Source organism: Acanthisitta chloris, unplaced genomic scaffold (assembly GCF_000695815.1).
Source record: "Acanthisitta chloris isolate BGI_N310 unplaced genomic scaffold, ASM69581v1 scaffold20328, whole genome shotgun sequence".
NCBI classification, from domain to species: Eukaryota; Metazoa; Chordata; class Aves; order Passeriformes; family Acanthisittidae; genus Acanthisitta; species Acanthisitta chloris.
Window position 1 is genome coordinate 11,551 of NW_008687817.1, and position 21,695 is coordinate 33,245.

At 35.8% G+C, this 21,695-nt stretch overlaps 1 protein-coding gene across 1 annotated transcript in view; it reads right to left on the bottom strand.

Annotated features, from left to right (window-relative positions):
- Window positions 1–1,444: 1,444 nt before the first annotated feature.
- Window positions 1,445–21,695, bottom strand: part of NUPL1 (nucleoporin like 1) — a gene marked incomplete at its 5' end in the record, with an annotated part of 28,594 nt that continues 8,343 nt past the window's right edge. The window contains 10 exons of the mRNA XM_009080777.1: window positions 1,445–2,147; window positions 5,316–5,411; window positions 8,186–8,284; window positions 14,232–14,433; window positions 15,745–15,827; window positions 17,764–17,882; window positions 18,545–18,624; window positions 19,931–20,105; window positions 20,919–20,984; window positions 21,423–21,447. Coding sequence (XP_009079025.1) covers window positions 1,978–2,147; window positions 5,316–5,411; window positions 8,186–8,284; window positions 14,232–14,433; window positions 15,745–15,827; window positions 17,764–17,882; window positions 18,545–18,624; window positions 19,931–20,105; window positions 20,919–20,984; window positions 21,423–21,447 — 1,115 coding nt within the window. The remainder of the gene's footprint in view (window positions 2,148–5,315; window positions 5,412–8,185; window positions 8,285–14,231; window positions 14,434–15,744; window positions 15,828–17,763; window positions 17,883–18,544; window positions 18,625–19,930; window positions 20,106–20,918; window positions 20,985–21,422; window positions 21,448–21,695) is intronic.

The following is a 21,695-nucleotide window of genomic DNA, read 5'->3' on the forward strand; positions in this document are numbered from 1 at the left end:
ACCCCCAACACAATACCTCCCTTCATCCCACCTCCCCTTTCAATCCAGAGATCAAGGCCCTAACTTCAATAAGAACAATTTTGCACCATATAAATTCTAGGAAAAACAATTCTACATATTGGCCCATGCAGTTTTTGTTTCTCCTCTAACACAGGAGAACGGCAGGAAATGATCTTTCAGATAGGCAAATATGTATTACAAGGATCACAGCATTATTGTTTTATTGTTTGCACATTGGTAAGTTGCACATATGGACAAACAGTACACATTTAGAATTAGTTTCACAAATTAATACATTATAAGAGTCCAGTGGTTTAACATATCAACTATTAAAAAAAACAGTAACAAAAAATACAAACATTACAGTTTTGACTGCAGCCCAATAAAAATTTAAAAACAGACTGAAATCAAAATAAACCGTAAGCTTTATTTTTCTGTGACATTAAAAAAACCACATTATATCCCTTCCAAAGAGATTGCTCACAAAGATGCAATAACACACAAGTTACAAAAAGTGAAGAATCCTGTGCTCAGTTTCCCTTAATTTTATCAGATCAAGTGACAAACTGAACATTTGTCGAAGAGCAATCACTGCTGAATGCAGAAACTTCCAAAACATACAAAATGGTAATAACACTTTAACAATAGGAAAAAAATGACAAAATCTCTACCTAAAAAGCAACTTGGCTCCAAAGTTTCATGCTCACACTTCACCCTGGTATTGTTATTTGCAAAGATTCAATTGATCTACTATTTCCTCCTCAAGATATTTCCCCATATATTCCTAGTGCACACCAAACTGGAGAGGCAGCACAACAAGCTATAATGTTGTAATGTGTAAGATTCATAAAGTACTGTTGCAATAACTTTAACCTTCAAATTACATAATTTTTCACCTCATATTGAAAGCAGATACACAACTGCTTATAAGTCAGTGGTAGCAGCTGATGAGAACTAGTGAATCATATCAAGTTTATAATAGCTAATTAGAACAGCCTATTCTATTTCCCTCAGTTGCAGGGAAAAGCTCACCCAGCCTGACAACTCTCTGCTTGCACACAGACCTTGTGGCATCCTGAGCTTTCAGCTGAAATCCTGCAATGTCCTACTCTTCAGCTCTGGGAAATAAAACCAAACGCAAATGGTTTGGGAGCATTACCTATGAAATGTCTGTGTTGAAATCTCAGATTGTTCTTTAGAGTTGGCTGCTAAACGGGCCAAGAAAAAGGGTAAAAAAACCCCAAAAAACAAAACAGCTACTAACTACTATCTACCAAACTTAATGAAATAGTAAATATTGTATTTCAGTTGGTTTCAAACAACAAAACACAAGAAGCAATGATGACATAGCCCAGGACCCACTCGTGGAAGCTCCTAGGAACACCAAATGTGGGACCACAGAGCAACATGGAGAAACAGAACACACAAGGAAAGGAGATCTGTCTGTGGGGAAAGGTATGCACATCTGTGTTTTATACATATATATATACACATACATACACACAGATGTGTGCACTGTACTGTATATATTTACATCCATATACACAAAAACACCCTGAAGTAGATTTAAAGGCCATATCCAGGAACAGAAGATATGAACTCTAGTATTTGTACTAGAATATATTTTTTCTGTACAAAAAACCAAATATGCATATATTCATATGGTATAAAGCTTATTAACAAAAAATATTCTGCTACTAACATTAGGTTAAATAGATGATTTTACAAGATTCTTTAATAATAATGCAGTATAGAACATTTCTAAAACTAGGGCCCAAAATAAAAATACATAAACAGGTTTCTATTCACAAGAAAATAGCTGTTCAGTATGACTTCATTTTGTATTTCAGACTAGGGAAAAGTAGCAAAATTTTTATAAATCTCCTGGGATGCAATTTAATTAATGCATCAATCTAGAAAAATAGACTTTTCAGATGAACAAAGTTGATGTGCTTCCCCTTCCCTAAAAAGGGATGCCTATCTTTTCCCTCGCTTGTTTCCAGCTGGAGGTTTCTTCAGCTGAAGAAGTTGCCCTCCTGTCCCAAAGCCTGCAGACGCAGGATTAGACACCCCGAACGTCAGGCCAGCTGATGCTGTGATGCCAGGATTGCTGAAGTTAAACCCAGATGTAGTAGAGCTCCCAAAGCCTTGTGAGGGAGGGAAAGATATTTTAAAACATAAGTTATATCAGGATTGCAAGTTTATTCTCCTTGAAGTTATGAACAGCAGCCACTTTATTACCAGCATTTGCAATACTTTATACTAACATGGATCTACAATGATAAGACACATTGCACTTGGGCCTGCCATGACAACTTGGATATTCCAGCACTAACATAGTCTGCCTCAGTGAGTGTAAACACAGCCTAAATCACAAGTCTATTATACCCTTATCCACCTATCATCAGCACGCAAAAGTCCCACTGAAATTGTACAACAGAAGAACCATAATGCCTCAGGTTCTCAGTGTAAATATGCACTGCACTCTTAAGGTGGGAGGGAAGGCAGAAGGTACAGGCAGACTGTGTCCCATAACTTCAGCTGGAGTCAGTGTCCAGTCTTCTTTACTGACTTGGCTACCTTTGCCTGTCTTTGTAACATAGGTGGCACAGAGACCACACTCTCAAATGTGAGGCAGAAAAGCTTCAAAACCCTTGCCAAATTATTTGCATTTGAAAACACCCTTTATGACTTAAACCAAAAAGCAGCACTGGAAACAAAGCTTTGGAAAAACTGAATGATCATGTGAGCAAGTTGTGCTATTTTACTACTTTGCCATCTTCTATCAAGGTAAACAAACTGAACATTTGGTTCATCTATGAAACTAGACCATAGGAAGAAAGTCTGCCTGCAGTTTCCAGCAAAGGTAACACCAATTGATTTCACTTTCTTTTATGAATTTGTATCAGTTATGCACAACCAGCTTGGATAATAATTGCAACTGTTCATCTCACAATTGTGTGCACTAAAGGAACTGCAAGACTCAAGCTGCTCTGCTCTTCATCTACTGATTCAGTGGGCACAACGACTGCTCCTGGAACAGGCCAAATTGACTAATAGAAGATGCTCAAGTACTCGCAGAGGACTCAAAATTTTCTCTTCAAACACACAAACTGAAATTGAGAAGAGCAGTAATCGCACTAGGAACATTTTCAAATCTTTTAAAGCAATTAAATCTAACTCATAAAACTTAAACGCTTGACAGAAGCAATTTGGGGAACTATAATTTTCATTCTAAGATAAGAACAAACTGATGGAAAACATGTGGAGGTGACCTGGGGCATTATCCAAGCAGCCTAGAAGAGCAGGGTGTCAGAATGCTTACTAGACATTAGTCTGGGAAAACACTTCAGCGCTCGTATCTAAACACAAGCGGCAACAACCAACAGTAAATCCCATAACCCATATTCACCCAATTTTCCTAGCTTTTTCAGCAGAAAGAGATTCAGAAACAAGACAACTATTACACAGTAATATAAAGCAGAATATTCTTTCATGATCCTGTAAATGTTATCTAAGAAACAGGACACATTAAAATTTAAAAAACTACATAACCTGGCTAGCCTCAGGCATCATCCATTCAAACCCATTTATACATCCTCAATAAAATTAAACTAAAAATCATATGCAGTCCAGATGCTATACAACATAGGATTTTGGATATAAAAAGCAAATGTTAATGTGCTTCTGGGCTACCAAATTTTTAATACAGGTTTCTATTCCATAATCTCAGTCCAGATCAGGATTTCATGACCACTTAATTTTATAAAGCACAAAATGACAGAAATTACATTTCTTTTTTTTTTAATCCCTGGTTACCACATCCCTTAGGTGAAACCCTTGAGACAACTGAAAATGATCTTCATTTTATTAGCTCCAATTCCCACACTTGCGAAAGAGAGACTGGTGGCACTGACACCATGATAAATCCTGGTTTGAGGAATACAGGGAAATGATACCGAAACTGCCTCTGCACTCCACCAGCATAGCTAAGGCAGACGTCATATTTACTTTGGTTAGATATTTCATTAGTGATGGGCAACTGATCCATACAATAATTTTCTAATTATATGTTTAATATGGTGAAAATTAAATTATGAACTTCATCTTTTAGTAGCTTGACATAATAAAGATAAAAACAAACTGTAAATCTTCCAATTGTTTCTGATATTAAAAACTAAGTAAAAGAAGGCTGATGCTTAGACATTGTATACTGTAAAAATCAGAGAGAGTTCTATCAAGAACTTACTAGGTTGTTACAGATTCATGAATATTACACAGCTTAGTGAGCCATTTCTACCTTATATTACAAAGTTTACAGTACTTTACAGGCCTCACAGATCATCACTAACCAAGGAAAACCCAGACCAAAAAGCATAGCACTTCCTAATAAATACCAGCAAAATGCTATTTTCTTATTAATAGCAGTTAAACAAACATTTTGCTTTTAAAAGAGAAACATGCTACAAAAAGCCAATCCCAGGAGACATGATCCCACTTCAATCTGCCACTGAAGAAAGACTAAGACAGCCTTTAGTAAGCTATGTGCTTAATAATTAAGCTATTAAATAGGAGTAGTAGCTTTGTTTAAAAACCAAATAGAGATGTAAGCTATAGAAGTTAATAAGATTTCAGACATCTGAGTAAGGAGCAATCACATCTGTATTTTAATTTTGTCACTCCCAACAAAATGAAACCAGACAAGTGAAATGAGTACTGCATAGTTCAGTTGCCCCAAGAATGTTTCCAAATGAGTTAACATATTAAATTATCAATACACAGAGACACAATATGCGTGACTTACTATTCTGATAGAAAGAGTAAGCAGTTATATACTTTCAAGGAAACCTTCTGGACTTGCAGAAGAGAATTTTAACTTTACTTGCAAACACAGTAAGTCAAATTACTGGTCTATTTGTCATACTTGGTATATATTAGTTTCTATTTCTACACTAATTCCAATAGCTTAGTGACTGGTGTTTGTGCTTTCAAGTAGCAACTGCTTTTCTGTGCCTCAGACTGCATCTGATTCAACCTGATGCATCTGATCTGCTTTCACTCCTAAGTGGACAGACCCCAACAAATGGCAAACATTAATGCTCAATTAGTACTGTCTACCTAGGTGACCTTTAACAGAACCTAAAACTTTATCTGAAAATGTGTATTTAGAAAGTAAATAGTTACTTTAACGGAGATACACACATGTACCTTTGAGAACATTTGTTTCAGTAGCCTTCTTTGAGTGCAGCAGTTTGATTATAAGACTTCTGCTTTAAGATAAACTTGAATTTTGAATTCAAAAGAAACAAACCAACCTGCACTTAGACTTCCCGATGGTTTACTTGTAGTTCCAAACCCAAATGATGATGCTCCTGTGGCACTACTTCCAAAGGCAGAGCTACTTCCAAATCCTAGTAGAATAATAGTAAAAACATACAACAAAAAAAATTACAGACACGGCAATTAAAGACACATAGGTTTTGGGCAAGTATTCTCAAACCAAACATAATTCTAAGCATTATTTGGTAAACAAATATTCCTAAGATTATTGCCTCAAGACTATTTCATTCTCAACACAGCATTGTGTTAAGAAAACAGTGCAAACTGGAAAGCATTAGAGAAAAACACTTCCTTCAAAATAGAAAACTGAGTAAAGGAAAAGCTATAAAAACAGGTAAACTATTAGAGTTTAAGAAACTGGTATTGAATTGCTGTTAAATTGGCAAGAAAATGGTAATCAAACAGGCTAAAAGTCAGAAAATTCAGAAACAAGTTATATCACTTCTATTAAAGAGCCACAATCTTCATCCACAATTTAGGAGAAAAATTACTCTTAAAACAGAGCAAACATTTTCTTCAGTTTACATTTGGCTTATTTTAGAGCCTCCTAGGCTTATCAGGGATCAGCTTTATCTAGCAAACTACAAAATAAGTTAAACAGGGAATGGAAAGATATTTTCACAATGTCTAATGTGGAAAATCATCATATAAGGGGCAGCCATAAACATATAGCTGTAATAAAACTCATTTGGACCATTTTGTAACTCATGTTTATAATTTCATAATATATGTTATTTAAGACTTCGAATCGTGTTATTGATATGACCACTTCAAAGTAAATTGATAACTGCTATTTGAGATAGAGGCCAGACAGTAGGAACTGTAAGAAAACTATATTTTTTTATTCTAGCTGTCTCAAGAGGTTTTCTAAAAGAGAACAGCATTAGTATTTGAGGAAGTTATGTCCCCGTCTTTCAAGTGTCAGGGAAGATCCTTTCGTTTACTGCAAACTGAGCATTTACCATTCCATTACAGAAATTATTTTGAGATTTTAAAACCAGTAAGGCTTGAACATACTATCAGAAGCGTATCAGAAGCAATATTCTCTAGTTTTCAGAAACCTTTAAATCAAGAGAGTTTTAAGGGTATATAATGGCAAGTATAATTTGAATAAAGATAGCTCATTTAAATGTAACTCTTGTCCTATCTAGGCTGAAATCCACAACTGACCAGTCAGGCAAGGTATCTTCAAGTATTTAATGAAACATAGGATCTATGCTGCATAACTTGTATACCTCAATGCAAAAGCCTCTGTTTATCACTGACAAAATTCACAGAACATTAATCAAGGAAAGAGAGTAAATTTCCCCATTAAAATGGTGTTTCCACAGTATACAACAAAAGTCATCCTGCTCAAAAAAACCAAACAAACTTCAGTAATCATTCTGCTAATTTGTTTCCAAGAACACACCTACAGGCAACTTTGCAGAGATTTGTTTATCCTTCTGCACTTTGTTCTATCAGGTAGTCTTATGGATTTGTTAGAAGACATTTTTCAAATTAATACAGAATAGATGGAATGCAAGCAAATACCTTCCTAAGCAGAGAACTAAGGAAAAAATAATACCTCTCAGGCTTTTCCAACAAAACTAGCAGCAACTGAAAATGTTTATTTCCATTGGTAAGACTGGTAAACAATCTTTAGTCTACAACCTCTTTGGTTGAATTTGGAAGAATTTTATGTGGGGTGTTTTTTTTTAAGGCATTTAAAACATTGTGGGAAAAGCTGGTAATTCAAAAGTAATTTCCTTTTAGCCCACTATTCTCCATTTTTTCTTGTTTAGGTGTTCAGACTTTGTTTCATCTGAAAAAGCTTAAAACCTGATGAGAAAGGACATTGATAGATTTAAAGATAATTTCAAGGCGATCATTTAAGGTAAAACTCATGTAATGTTCACGTTACATCACCTCCCCAAGACTGAGTGATCTTTAGTTACTTTAAATACATTACAATACCAATTCATATGTTCGGCTCATAAGCAAAATGTAGCAATGTGGACTGAGGCTGCAGAGAAGACAGAATGCAACAAGAAAAACCACGTTATGTTTGTGCTCAGCAGATGTTGCAATTTTCTTTGCAGACCTTATAAAAGCTTCAGAGGACACTAATGCCTGTAGGAATCCCTGACCTATACAGATAGGAAATTCACATGCAGATGAGATTCTACTAATCACTTCAATTCTACTTGCAGTTCTACTACTGAGAACTCATTACATTTAAATGAAAAGGCCTACATCAAGTTTTTAAATACCACCTACTCTTTCACAGTCACGTGTCCTCCTGAAGTATTATCCTCAGTGCTATTAGTATTTTTAAAGTATTTTTCCCTCACTTTCTAACGCTGTTTTTTCAGCCAAAGGAGGGATTTTCTTCCACCTCAGCACTGAGGGACAGAGTGACAGCTAAAGCAAATACGTTTCAGCAAGCAGGATCCCAGAACTCCAGTAATTTTTAACATTTATTCTTAACTTAGCAGAAAATAAGTCCCTAGAATTAGTAGGTGAAAACCTTTGGATTAGCTGCTGGGTGAGCTAATGTCTCAGGTGCCTAACTTTCATATCTGTAAAATTAAGTCAAGTTGTAGTTACAAATGGATGTACTGGATATAATTCCCTAGCTTTAAGAGCACAACTTCTATGTGATCATCTTATCCTGGCTTTTCACTACAATGGCTTACCAGCCTTAGCAATTCCTTCTGCAAGGCAGGACAAAGCCTGGAAAGCACAGACTACCAAATTGTAAGGTCTTTTCCTGAAACATCCTCTTAGTGGAGTTAAAGGTTCGCAAGAGATTCAGATGTGCTGTATAATAATTCAATGAAAGATTAGAAAAGTTAAAGTGTACCTCCAAGGCTTGAAGAACCTAAGCCACTTGATTGCAAGCCAGTGCCAATACCTGAGCCGAATGGCGTTCCAAAACTAACTCCCAGAGATGGCTGTGGCCCTGGTATAAAAAAAATGAGAACAAACTTGCCTTACTCTTTTCATAGTAAAGAGGTCCTTTATTTACTTATTCAAGTATTTGATAATGTGAACATCATTGCTTTCAACAAATCCCATTAAGATCCCAAATTTTACCTCATCAAAATTTCTCACTTAACTGTCTGGCTCTACACTCACCTGGTAAAAATCTCAGAAACCACTGACAAGGTGAGACTAGTCAAAATCAGTAATTATGATTAGAACACAATTTAGTACTTTAAAAAGTCAACCAGTCTCACCTTAAATTTAAAACATTAATCAAAACCTCAAGAGAACTCTTAGGTAACAACATTTTGTCACCTGCATTAATGGAATCAGAATAAGGGAAACCCTTCAAATCAAAAACGTAAGAACTGTCACTAATGTAACTAAAACTGTATTACCTAAATTAATAAATAGTATTCTTCAAAACTACTCTCAAGTATTCCATCCAAATTTAAACAGAACACTAAGATAAAAAACAAGACAATGACTTTATTTTATTAAATTTATTGTTCATTTTGAAGCAAGTCAATTACACAGTAACATGACAATTCATTTTTTTTTCCACACAAGTGATAACTGAGTTCTGTTAAGCTCTGCTACATAACACCATTCAGTAAGGTAAACTAGTCAAACCACCTGTTTAAATACGCATTTACAAAAGGCACAGTTCTGTGTACCTTAATGAATTAGATACATTCAAAATTTCAGAGTCAGAGTTTTGTTCCATAATTTAAAAAAGTTGACAGTACTTTCCCTGCATATTCACACTAAGATGCAGGACTGTCAAAAAACAATTTCAGTCTGCCAAGATGAAATTTACAGCCTCAGTTCCTTTTTTCTTCCTTCACCTTGGGGAATAAAGAATCAACTTGCTAGCCCATTACTAACACATTTAAAAATAATTAATTCTGATAAATAATTAATATATTTTGACAGTTTTCACAGTACAATCTTATATTCCTGTCTTTTTCAAACAGTTTTCAGTGCACTATTTTAAAAGTTTAACCATTGAAGATAAAATACAGTGCCAAACTCTTAATCCACAGACATCCACATCTTTGCTCAAGATAGCCTTCTCCATCTTTGAACATACTTCACATACAGTATCTGTGAAAGTGATGATTTTTTTTCCAATATTACTATAAAGCTCAGATGATTTCAACCGTTTTCCTAAAGCATTATCACATTTGTGCTATTTTGATTCAAAATTTCTTCCTTTGTACTACAAAGTTTCCAGTTACTAATGTTTATATATAGTTTTAAAATGTAAATATTTCAAGCTATTAAAATCATGTTAGTATTTGAAGATTTAAATGGAAAATCATTTTGAATCAAGTGAAAGGCACTGTATATTGAAAGTAACAGTTTTTGCTAGGAACACAAAATTCTTGTGTGGTCCAAGCTGAACGACATCTGTATACTCAAAGTAGTGTTAAAACTATATTTTAAGGGCAACTAAAGTTGTTAGCTTTCAGTCTCTGCTTAGCAGGGAATAGCTGGGAAACCCAGACTACTTTTTTGACTTAAAATAAGTATATTAGATGTTGCAATCACAAATTTTCACATCAATTTCAAACTAAAGTTGTTTACATCCAGTTTAAATACTGATACATCTACCTAGCAGCTCTTTAAAAATAAGAAAAAAAATTGTTAACAGTAAAAAAACCAAACCCCCCTATACAAGTCAGTCACCTAAGAAACTAAAAGAACCCCAAAACACATATCCAGTTCTTTCTCAAGTACACAGGTTTCTATCTCAGTAGGAGGCACTGTTAGTGGAAGACCTTATAAACAAAACACTACAGTCCTCCAGGCCAAGCTTTTAACCAAATGCAACATGCTTTTTAGAGCCAGTAAAAAATATTATACTAAAACACCTCAGATCATATAAAACAAGATCTTATGCCTTAGGCTAACAAGCTTTTCATTGAGCAACAGCATTTGATAGTTGTTGATTCTGTACCATAATGTTCTGAAGGTATCATCCCTACTAATAGTTCTTGCAAGTAAACAATCTTCAATAGCCAAAAGCTAGTACAGCTCTTTGATGACAAAAGTACTAGCAAAAGAAACCCCAAAAAGAATTGCACTTCTGGCTATTATAGGTACAAGACAAATTCTTTATAACAAGTATTTTAACATTTTAAAACTTGAAATGTTTGCCCTGCAGAGCATTTCAGTTTAACAAACAGGACCCATGACAGAGAGGCCAGACAGGTCAGCCAGATTTCCTACTGACCCACTGCAATTTTTTTAACTTGCAGCTGGTCCTGACAGTGAACAAATTTAGTGTCACAACGCAGATCTGATTCTGACAAAGCAACACACTGGTTAATTGTAACAGAGATAATATCAAACTACACAATAAAAATTTTAAGTGCTGTGGAGATTTCAGTATTCTTTCCTATTAGCACCTGAATCTCATACTGCATCAAGTCAAAACAAAGTGTGCTAACAGCTTTTTAATGCTTTGACTAACTAACTCTGTACACTTCACCAGTTAAGGAGAGAGTAACTAAGTTGTTGTTGGGGGGGGGGGGGTACTGTATTTTTAGAGGAGAAAAGGTGGGTTTGAAGAAAAGCATTTTCTTTAAGATAATTTAAACTTCGCCAAAAAACATCAGTTACAGCCTCCTGCACTGACAGGCCTCGGTGCACTAGGCTTTGATTTCCTTTAAAATCTTTTACTGTAGTCCCATCACTAATAACAGCTAGACTAGCCACCATAATTTGAACTTCCATGATGTTCAAGATTATTCAGGAAAGGTGCAGGTGAGGCAGTGCTTAACACACTAGCTGCTACAGCACAAAGCACGTCCAGCCTCACTGCTACCAATAAAGCTGTGCTCAGAATGAAAGTGCTGAACTTGGGAGAAAGGTTGTATGCAGACAAAACTTAAGCATAATTTTAATAACAATAGCTTCAAAAAACTGCACAAAAACTGTGCTTCAATGTGCACACCACAGTCCTGGTGTCCTAACTATCCATCTCAGGTGACCAGTGGAGTGCATCTTTGCTCCCTTTCCCATACAGCCAAGATCCACTGCCTTTATTTATTTCAATAGAAGCCTTGGTCTTGGCATACAGAGAGAACACAGGGTGCAGATCTACACCCAGGAACTGGGGAGACATCCCCTGATCCCACAGCTTAGATGTAGCTACTAAAACCTTTGCCTTCTGAAAACAAGTTTAAAATAAATTATTTCTCTTTTTCAGAGAAAGAACAGTAACTAACACTAAATTAATCCTATGAAATACTTAACCATGTAAACATCAATTTACTTTTTTTTTTTAAAAAAGAGACTAAGCATCCTGATCCCTCAATACTAGAGTACCATATATTACATTTTAGTAAAAAACTTTAAAGGCCAGATTGATTTTTCTTGATTTATTCTTATCTTCAAGAACAGCAACAGCAGGTCAAGTATTACACAGACACCCCCTTATCCTCCCTTTATATACACCTCATTTCATAGCCTTTTCTCTCACAACCTTCCACCATCCCACATCTATCCCACCCTTTAGGATCTAGATATGGTAATGAAATGTGTGATTTTAACTTCTAGCAGATAGCTTATCAAATTCATAATGACATAATACAAAGCTAAAACATGCAAACATTTGCAGTTCTACTGCAGCAAATATCTGACCACCTGAAAACTCAAGGAAAAGGAAATGAAGAGGAGGCAGTCCTTAAAGATTACTACAAAACTGAAAAAACAAATTCTTCTCCTTTTTCACTAAAAATAAGACAAGAGTGGCAAATTTAATCTGAAGCTGGGAAGTCAAGCACCAAAATCATTAATTTAGGAAAACTAGGAAATGCTCCCATCTAGCAAGCTTTTAAGACTTCAAGATATCTCTGAAATAGTTTAGAATTAAGGCCTGAACTAATTCTACTTTTGAGCTAGACAGAACTCATAGTATCTCTTCTTTTCATCTAACTCCATTTTCTAAGTTTGAAGTATTCTTGAAGTGCCACTCAAAACATCAATCTATTTCTCCAGGTCCTCAAGCAAGTTGCACAGAGGACAAAGTATTCCAATTGAGTAAGTAGTAAAAAAATTGCTGTCTGCTTTTGCTGTCATGTTTGATGTAAGTTAAAGGCTTTGTTCTATCTGCATCAGCTTGGTAGTTGGCACATTTTTGGCTTTTGAAACACTCTGACAAAACAACCAGCCAAAAACCCCAAAGCAACCACCCCCAAACCAACCTACACACACTCCCATTTGCTCCTTTCACTACATAATGTTGCAAAATATCTCCAGGTATAGTCACCTCACCTCAGTTCTGTTGGCACAGGCCAATTCTGCCTTTTTTTTTCCTCCTCTCTTCTCTCCTATTCCTGAGAGAATATTTGTGAAGTCATGCCACAAGTGGCATCAGTTTACTGAAGTTATTAGTAGTTCCCCTGAATCTGCACTAGGAAATTCAGGAACTTCAAATCCCTCACCTCAATTCACGAAAATGCGGGAATGACCTGAAATGTGACATCCCAAGTATATGATTTTTACAAACAAATAATCTTGCAATGACTGTGGAGAGTATTTAAAAAAAGAAAAAGGACAAGAAAAAAGATGAAGGAACTACTTTGGCAACATTAGGCCGCACCAGCCACACTCCTGTCTGTATGAAAAACCCTGAAGTGTGACATTACATTGTATTTTCTATTTAAACCCAGACTCTTCTGCAGATGTCACTTTAAAATTTCCATGGATTAACATAGCAGCAACACAAAGACCATGGTCTTTAATGGAAATTTAGTACAGAAGTATTTCATAAAGACTTCATTTTTTTGTCATGTTCAAAATATTTTGGCATATTTGTCATTTAACCCATCTCCTTGCTGTTTAGCAGGGCCAGGGCTGGAAGCACGTTGTAATTTCCTTTTATGGAAAAGGCAAGGACAGGCTGATAATCTGTCAAACTTTAGGTTGTTGCTGCATAAGTCTCTGATTGGAACCATTCAAAATATGACTGCTGTTCTAAGTCAAGAGAAGGAGCTAACAAGACTTGCAGGACACATATCATAAACAACATTTTAGAAAATAAATGGCAGAATGAAGTTACCTATGCTTTTCTTAATTTGCTGACAGACACATACCGATGTTCAAGTAAAATTAAATGAATTTACATTATTTCTCTTCAATGATTACGTATTAATTCAACTCTCTACATTCTGGAATCCCTCTCAGAAAGGGTTGGTTAGCATAACAATGTCAATTAAGGTGCCTTAAGTTATTTCCTTTGCCATATATATCCATCCTTCATTAGCAGTGGGTCATGCACTTCCCCTGTTTTGGTCTTCCTCTTAGACACATGCAGAGCCACTGATCCACTCTACTTTCTCTACTACTAAATCACAACAGAAGAATGGCCAGCAAAAACTGCTCCAATGTCACACTGACAAAGGAGTTGGCTATGATACAAGCCAGACATCTGACTTCCTATTCTACAGATGTTTACTCACTATCTTTCCTGTTCTACAGCATTTTTCATTTTACAGTTCCAAAGTGCTATATAAAAATGCATTATTAATTTTACATAAGGAAAAGATAATATGCATTTAGATATTCTCTCCTCGCCAACTTAAAATAATTTACTATAACGATACAATTTCTGGAAAGAGGCTATACTATGTGTATTCAGAGATGTTACTTAAGAGTGAAGACTCACATTCCAAGGGGTAAATCAGAACAATACAGTAAATATCACTAATACAAGTAAATTCACAAGATTAAATATCTGTTGTATAATTATTGCTAAGTCTACCCTGCATTTTTCTATTGGCTATGTATCAGTAACTTTGCTCATCACAACGTTTGGATTTTTAGTCTAACACAAAGGAAGACTTCATAGAAAATGTAACACAAATTTACTATTGTTGTAACACTAATAATCTATAACTTGAATGCACTCAGACCTGTAGCAGGCTGCTGCTGCTGAGTAAGTGTTGCAGCCATCGCAACAGCTGCAGCATTTGGTATGTTGCTGAAAGGGGTTGGTCCAGTGGTAACACGTGGCGCGCTCTGCCACTTCTTGGCTTCTGTTCGTCTTGCCTCAAACACATCCATGGCATCTCCCAGAAAGCTTTTCCTGTAGCCAAGGTATTGGTCTTTGAGCATCTGAAGGGGGTGGGAGGAAGACATTTTAGTTCCATGTATTTGACATAAAACTTCAGCTTAATAAGGAAAGAGATACTGAGTTATAAATAAACCACATGCCAAAAAAACCCAAAACAAAACCCCAAACCAACAACCACCACCATGAAAACAAACAAGAACAGAAAAAAGTATCATCACAAAAACCACTGCACAAGTTCAGGCTACACTCAAAAGTGAAGAGCCCTGAATACATCTGGGATACTCTGTGTAATCTGACTGAAATATGGAAGAGTTGATATATTCCATACCTGGTACCAAACCCAAGTTCACTAAGAGCAGCACAAATATCTGATGGGAGGGAGCTATAAACCAGTGAGTGACATAAGCAATACAACACACGGAATCTAGATCATACAAGATCCTCAATATTCCTGAACTTAATTCAGGAAAAGTAAAAACCTCCAATGTTCAGAGAATTAGTAATACTGTTCAAAAAAAGCTTAGACAAGGAAACAAACAGAGGATTTAACAGGGCCATTTCCATTAAGTTACTTAGCAGAAACAACACCAAACACCATAGTCTTCTCCAATTTGTTTTGTTTGGGGGTTTTTTTGGTAAAAAAAGAAGGGTTCTGATGTTGTCAAGAAAAATTATGGATTGTAGAACAGTGACATATTGTCAGCATATCCAGAACTGTAAATGGGAAATTCAAGCAAGAGTCCATGATGGAAAAAACAAGCTTAACTAGGACCTTTGATACATAAGCATTTTATCACAGTACTTTTTTTTGTTTCTTTTATACATATGACTTTCCATGAAAACGAGGTTGTAAAAACATTAAAACAAGTCAGAACACAATTTTAACCAAAATTCTTTAATACACTGAAAATATTATATAAAGAAACCCACTTTTATTTTCCTGTTACCTATTTGAGCAAGAGCAGATTTAGAACTTTGCTTGAGATCAAGAGGTCACTGGGCAAAAAAAAATAATCAAAATCTACAAGCATGAGCTCAAAGACAGACATTTCAAAAACTGATCAACAGTTAGAAGGAAAAGGAGTTAAATGAAAAACATTTTGCAACCCAAATGATTGCAGTCAGTTGCTATCATCACTATCAGTAAATACTTCAAATTAGAGTTTAGTGGAACAAAAGTTTCTTTTTTAATCAAAGCATTTCTCCAGGACAGTTTGAAAATTATTAAAAGCAGTCAATTTAACAGAAGGGAGGAGGGGAAAAAAGAAGAAAACCTGAGGATATAACATATTTTCAAAAAAAGACTCTTAGTTCTTTCACTAAATACACAGGAACAGATTAAAACAACATACCTTTACATTTTCGTGTATTGATTGAAGTTGTGCGGCTAAAGCTACAAATGTTTGGTAGATTTTCTGCATAGCCATAGACAAATCTGTAAGAGGCATATAAAATATTGCTAAGTGACATTCTCATTACCAGAATAAAAGATTTTACGTTTCTAGCAAAGTAAGAAGCTCACCCAGAACCCATACAGCACAAAGCACAAAAACAATTGCATGAGAACAAGTTAACATCTTTAAGAAATACAGAATTTGACAGCAATTGGGTGCCACAGGTCAGCCAAGGATTGCTTCTTGAAAGGGCTTCAAACTTCATTTGAAAAGCACTATTTTCTCAGGTTTATGGTCAATAGTTTCCTATGATTCCACCATTTAGCAAAGCTAAAAAACAGCATTTAAACTAACTTAATCTAATTACATAGGAACATTTTTTACCTCACTGGCTTTTACCTATATACAGTTAAATCAGATTTTCTTGCATTTGTATGTATTTTCTACCCTTTCTGACTTAAAGCTCAGTTAAATGTTCAGTTGATTTTGTCAAAGCTAACAGTGAAATGGAAGCTTTATTTAAAGACCTAATCAACAAGCATCACCTGAACTCTTAATCTAGCTCTACCTACAAGCATTTCATAAACAGAGAAACACAACAGGGAGCTTCTTGCCTACAGAAGTTTTATATTCAGGATATACCACTTCCCACACAGATATGAAAGTATTTTCAGGGCACTGACCCAACTAATGACAAACTTTAATACTAAAGGGAAAATATCACAAGGTTTTGGCAAAATGAGGCATCTGCTAACAAAAAAATACTTTTCTCAAAGAAGGACTGAAACCATGCACTAAAGTACAGGACAGAAAAGTGCTGAAGTGGTCTTTCATTCTGAAAAGATCAGCTTTTGCATCAATCTCATGCCAACCTGTAGGGTTGTGGAGCCAAGTGCTACCCAGGAAAACTGGCCATAAGTTTCCAGAGTCTGGAGGTAATTTATTGACATGAATACTACTGAATACTAGACACTTGAAAATTCTCAGGACATTGAGTCATGGAGTCCTGCACGGAAAAGGAAGTTTTTCCTGTATAGTAAAGGCCACATATGCAATACAGTGTTGACTAGATCACTGGATCATTTGCTGACAGTCTGAGCATACTGGCACAACAGACTGAGCCTTGCCCACACAAGCAAGGAACCTTTGATTACAGCAGAAACTGCTGAAGAACATTAGGAATTTCTGTGAAGGCATCCTTCTCATACACTTGATGGATGAGAAGGTCACACAGAAAGAGGACTCACAGGATTCAGAGGCTCTTCCATTCTGGAAGCTAGGTCTAGACAGTCCTCTTTTTTTTTTTTTTTTTTTTGACATCTAAGGTCCAGAGTCTATACACCATCCTGTGATGGCAAGATTTCAAGTATTGTTTAGCACAAAAGGACACACACTCAAAATCACTGCTTATTGCAGGACCTGTACCTACCTAAAACGTCCCAAAAGAGAAAATTGTCTATGATCACAGGAATGGTAACCAACCAGAAGACTACTGTCCACAGGTCAGTATTCTTTGACCAGAAAGATGTTCTCAAGATTGAATGATGTGGCAGAAAACAAGACTACATTTCCTCAACTGATGAGAGCTGAAGGCAATACCAACAGGCTTCAAACTAAGGAAAAGTTCCCATTTTGATATGGAGCTGGCAGAGCAGACACCCACCTTTGCCTGGCCAGATAGCCCAGTACAAGACAGAAGGTACCACACACCAGCTAGATACTGAAGGGAGGGAGATGTGATTTGTAAGCCTGATTTGTTTTGACATCCACACCTCACGAACATAAAAAGCTGAAGAACCTTTATGAATTTAACCTTCAATTCCAAATCTTTACATTGAACAACAGCAGAATTTATCTGAACACTTATTAAATAAGAAGAGCCAACAATAACAAAAGAGGAGAACAATTACTAAGTTTTGCTTATAGGTGTAACTGCTTAATTCGTTATGTACGAAAGATTAAAATTGAAACATTTACCTTGTGGAGTCATGTGTGAACTATTTGCTTGAGTAGCAAGATGATTTTCCAGCTCTTCTATTTGTTGCCTGTATTGCTGCAGCTGTACTTCAAACTGTTCAACCAAGATTCTGAAGTAGCTAGATGAGTAAAACAATGAAATCGTATGATTAAACTTCACTAGTTAGCCAATAATTTTTAATCTCATCTGTATTAGCTACCAATTTTCATTTAATTAATTGCACGGTTATATTCTATGACATTCTTGCATCACTCTACTATTGGAATGAAAGCAAAGACTTTCTCATGTCTATAATACAAAGATCGAATCAGTGTTTTATTTCTACACTTAATTTCTGAAGCACTCCACACAAACCATACAAAGAGCAAGAAAAAAATGGTATTGTTAAGTTCATAGAACAGTTGGGTTGGAAGGGACATTCCAGGGCCATGTAGTCCAAGACCCCTGCCATAAGCAGGGAGATCTTCAATGAGGTCAGGTTGCTCAGAGCCCTGTTCAACCTGACCTTGAATGTTTACAGCAATGGGGCATCTACCGCCTCTCTAGGCAACTTCTTCCACTGTTTCACCACCCTCCTTGTAAGAAGTTTCTTCCTTATATCTACTCTGAATCTATCATCTTTCAGTTTAAAACCATTACACTTGTCCTATCACAACAAAGTCTGTCCCCATCTTTTTTACAAGCCACTTTTAAGTACTGAAAGGCTGCAATAAGGTCTCCTCGATGCTTCTTTTCTCCAGGTTGTATTATTGACTATTTTTATGCATAACAGTAACTCACTCTGCTGGGGCTGTGTTTTCATGCTGAAGACCAGGAGGAGTTTTCTGTGTTCGTAATGCTATTTCTGCATTCTTTAGCTCCTAAATAAATAGGGAAAATTAATAAAATATAAGATTCTGTATGAAGTTTTCAAAAAGAAAAACAGCTAGGACTCTACTATTCATTCACATAAAATATTGTCTTCATATAGTTAAATTAACACTGGGATAGAATCTGACCAGAATTTCTCCAAAGAACAGACTGCTAGAAAGCTGGAGAACTGAAAATACCAACAGAATTTTAGGGAAGGATCAAAAGACAGCACATACTAAAAGCACGTTGAGCAATCAGAAGTTGAGAAAATATTGCACTAAACTGTCAGAGATAAAATCTAATATCTATTGTACTTCAGAAGTATTGTTATAGAGGAGTAGAGGGGAGAAAAGCAACAGTCAAGTGCAAGAAAGTAACACACCTAAAAGAGAAGAAATAGAGCAAAAAGGATTATTTTGCCTTTAAAACAAAAGGATTAATTAATACAGAAAAATGCCTCTCTATGGAAATGATTATGTTCTGCATGGTAATTACAGCACACATTTCTGTTTAATACTTTCTAATAACTCTACCATTAAGGATTACTCAGTGCCTGGTTCTGCGATGATACTCAACTGCATCATGTATAGAAATATGCAACTATCATTAACAAGATTGTTTCCACAGAAAACTCTTGGCAAGGCCCAACTATAATACAGAAAAAAAACCCAAAATTTTTACTTTAGAATAAAATATTACTTATTTATATAGCAAGCAGCCTTGAGATGATAGATGAAGTAGCAAGTGGTGCAGAACTTAAAACGCATTTGCATCAAAACATGAGCTCAGACTGCACAGTTAAGATGCAAACTGGCAGACAAAGCTGTGACTCAAGCTCACTAAATGAATAGTACTGCCAGCTAAGATATTTTGGTCCCTGAAATGTTGAGGTGGGTTTGTTTTTTTATTTGTGTTGCTGTTTTTGCTTCATTTTTTTCAGTCACCAAAAGAACACACAACTTGCACTGCTGCTACTCCAGGGTCCAGCATGTTGTTACAAATGTGTCTCCACTAGCAATCCAGTATGTTACTGAAACTGAACTAAAAGTGGGCACATATTCCTTTCTGTTGCTTTTCCTATGTAGGAATGGTTTCCTGAATTAATTTTACTGCTGTTGCACTTACCTGAAAATACTGAAATCACAAATTTCAGTCTCCCCCAGTAACCTCAAATAGATCAGAAGGGATTCAGGTTTTCATTTTGTTTACAACTGTTTAGTCTGGATGCATGTGTTGACTGATGAGGAAGGCTAATTATCCTCCATAAAATAATCAACATACAAACTCTACATAACAATTTATATTCAACTATACCTGTGCAGTTTCAACTTTCAGTTTGTCAATATTAAGAGTGTTTCTCTGTAATCCACTGGCAACTACAGACAGGAGCTGTTTCAAAGCTTTAATGTCTTCTTGTACTTTAAGCATTGCTTTAGAGGACATTCTACTAATTTCTTCCTGAACTTGTTTTTGTTCTTTCACAAATTTCCTGGGGAGGTAAAAAGACAGGGGTGGGGAAAAAAGAAACACAATATATTGATGTGAAGTACCCAAGTGTTTACCTCTTCATAAAGTTATTTAAATAGCTGTTAAATTAATTTTTCCAAAACCAAGTACTGAACAGTAAAATTACTGTATAGCATAGTACTGTACTAACTCCTAGCATGCTAATACTGATAAAAAACAAACAAAAAAACCCCACCTCCCACCAAAACCCCTCAACTTCAAACAGCAAGTGTTTAAACATGTTCTGCTAAACCCTGACAAATTAAGATATAAAATGTTATATAAATAATATGCTCTCTCTCTCTCTCTCTCTATATATATATAAATAAATAAATAGCATCTTCGTAAAAGCAGTTACTACTCTGAACTCACAAACACAGTGACAAGCAGCCTAGGCTACAACCCACCTCCTTCCTGCCTGAGGGAAGGCTCTTTTGTGGTTCTCTGTTCCGTAAGATACCCTCATGCAATATGGACAAAAGGGTGAATATTTACTATGCATGTGCAACAGGCTTAATACCCACAGGGAGATGGATGAGACCCTAGCAGCATATTGTTGGGAATGCTCATTTGCACAATTGCATGAAAAAGTGAGACTGAAAAAAATAAAAGAACCAGACTAAAAGTTCAGCTTAGACCTATCCATCTACTCTGTTCCCAAGGTAGACGTGCCAAAAGGCCTTGGGCTAGTAAAGTATCCTCCATGAGGCCTGCAGTAGGGTTTTCTTCTCACAGAGAATCAACAGCATACAGTACTTTAGCTAATCAAATATCATAAATAAAAACCACTACTTACTGTAGATTTTCTACATCTTGACAGATTACTGGAGGTAGATTTTCATCCTTCAGTGCTTTGCTATCTCTATGAGACAAAATGAATGCTTAGATGGTGCTTTGATAATGCCAAACATTTTTGTATGACTACTAAATATCATTAAAATGTTCAAGTGAGTAATGAAACACGTTGCATGTTGCAACTGGAAATTACTTCTATTAATGCACACAGATACTATGCCAGGGTCCAAGCCAGTGGTGCAAGCACTGGACACACTTGCACAAACTATTTTTCAGACCAGATGATCAGTCTATAGCAGATGCCAGATAAGCTGTAGCTATTGCACTTAATAGAAAAATGACAGTGTGTAGAATAATGAACCAACATTACTAAATTGCCCATATTGCAGATGTTGGTTATGTACATCTATACTTTTTTTCAATATTAAATCAGTTAGAAAAGCCAAAATATTTGTTTAACTGTTTCCTAGTAAAACATGGAATGCAAAGAAAAGCTGACACTTACTCTGGTCTTGTTCCTGTTTTGTCACCTAGAAAATAAAATCTGTAGGTCAGAAAAAAGCTTTGAAAAATAAAAACAAATACAACCTTGATGAGCTTTTAGGAAAGAACTAATGACTACAATCTGCTTGATTTCTCTTGATAAGCAGAACAGACCAGGCTAGCCATAACAAAGCTTTACACTCCCATCACAGATAAGAATCTTTTCACAATGGTTCAACAGCTGAGCTGCTAATTTCTTGACACAGCGTAATGTAAAACATCACCACAAATGCAT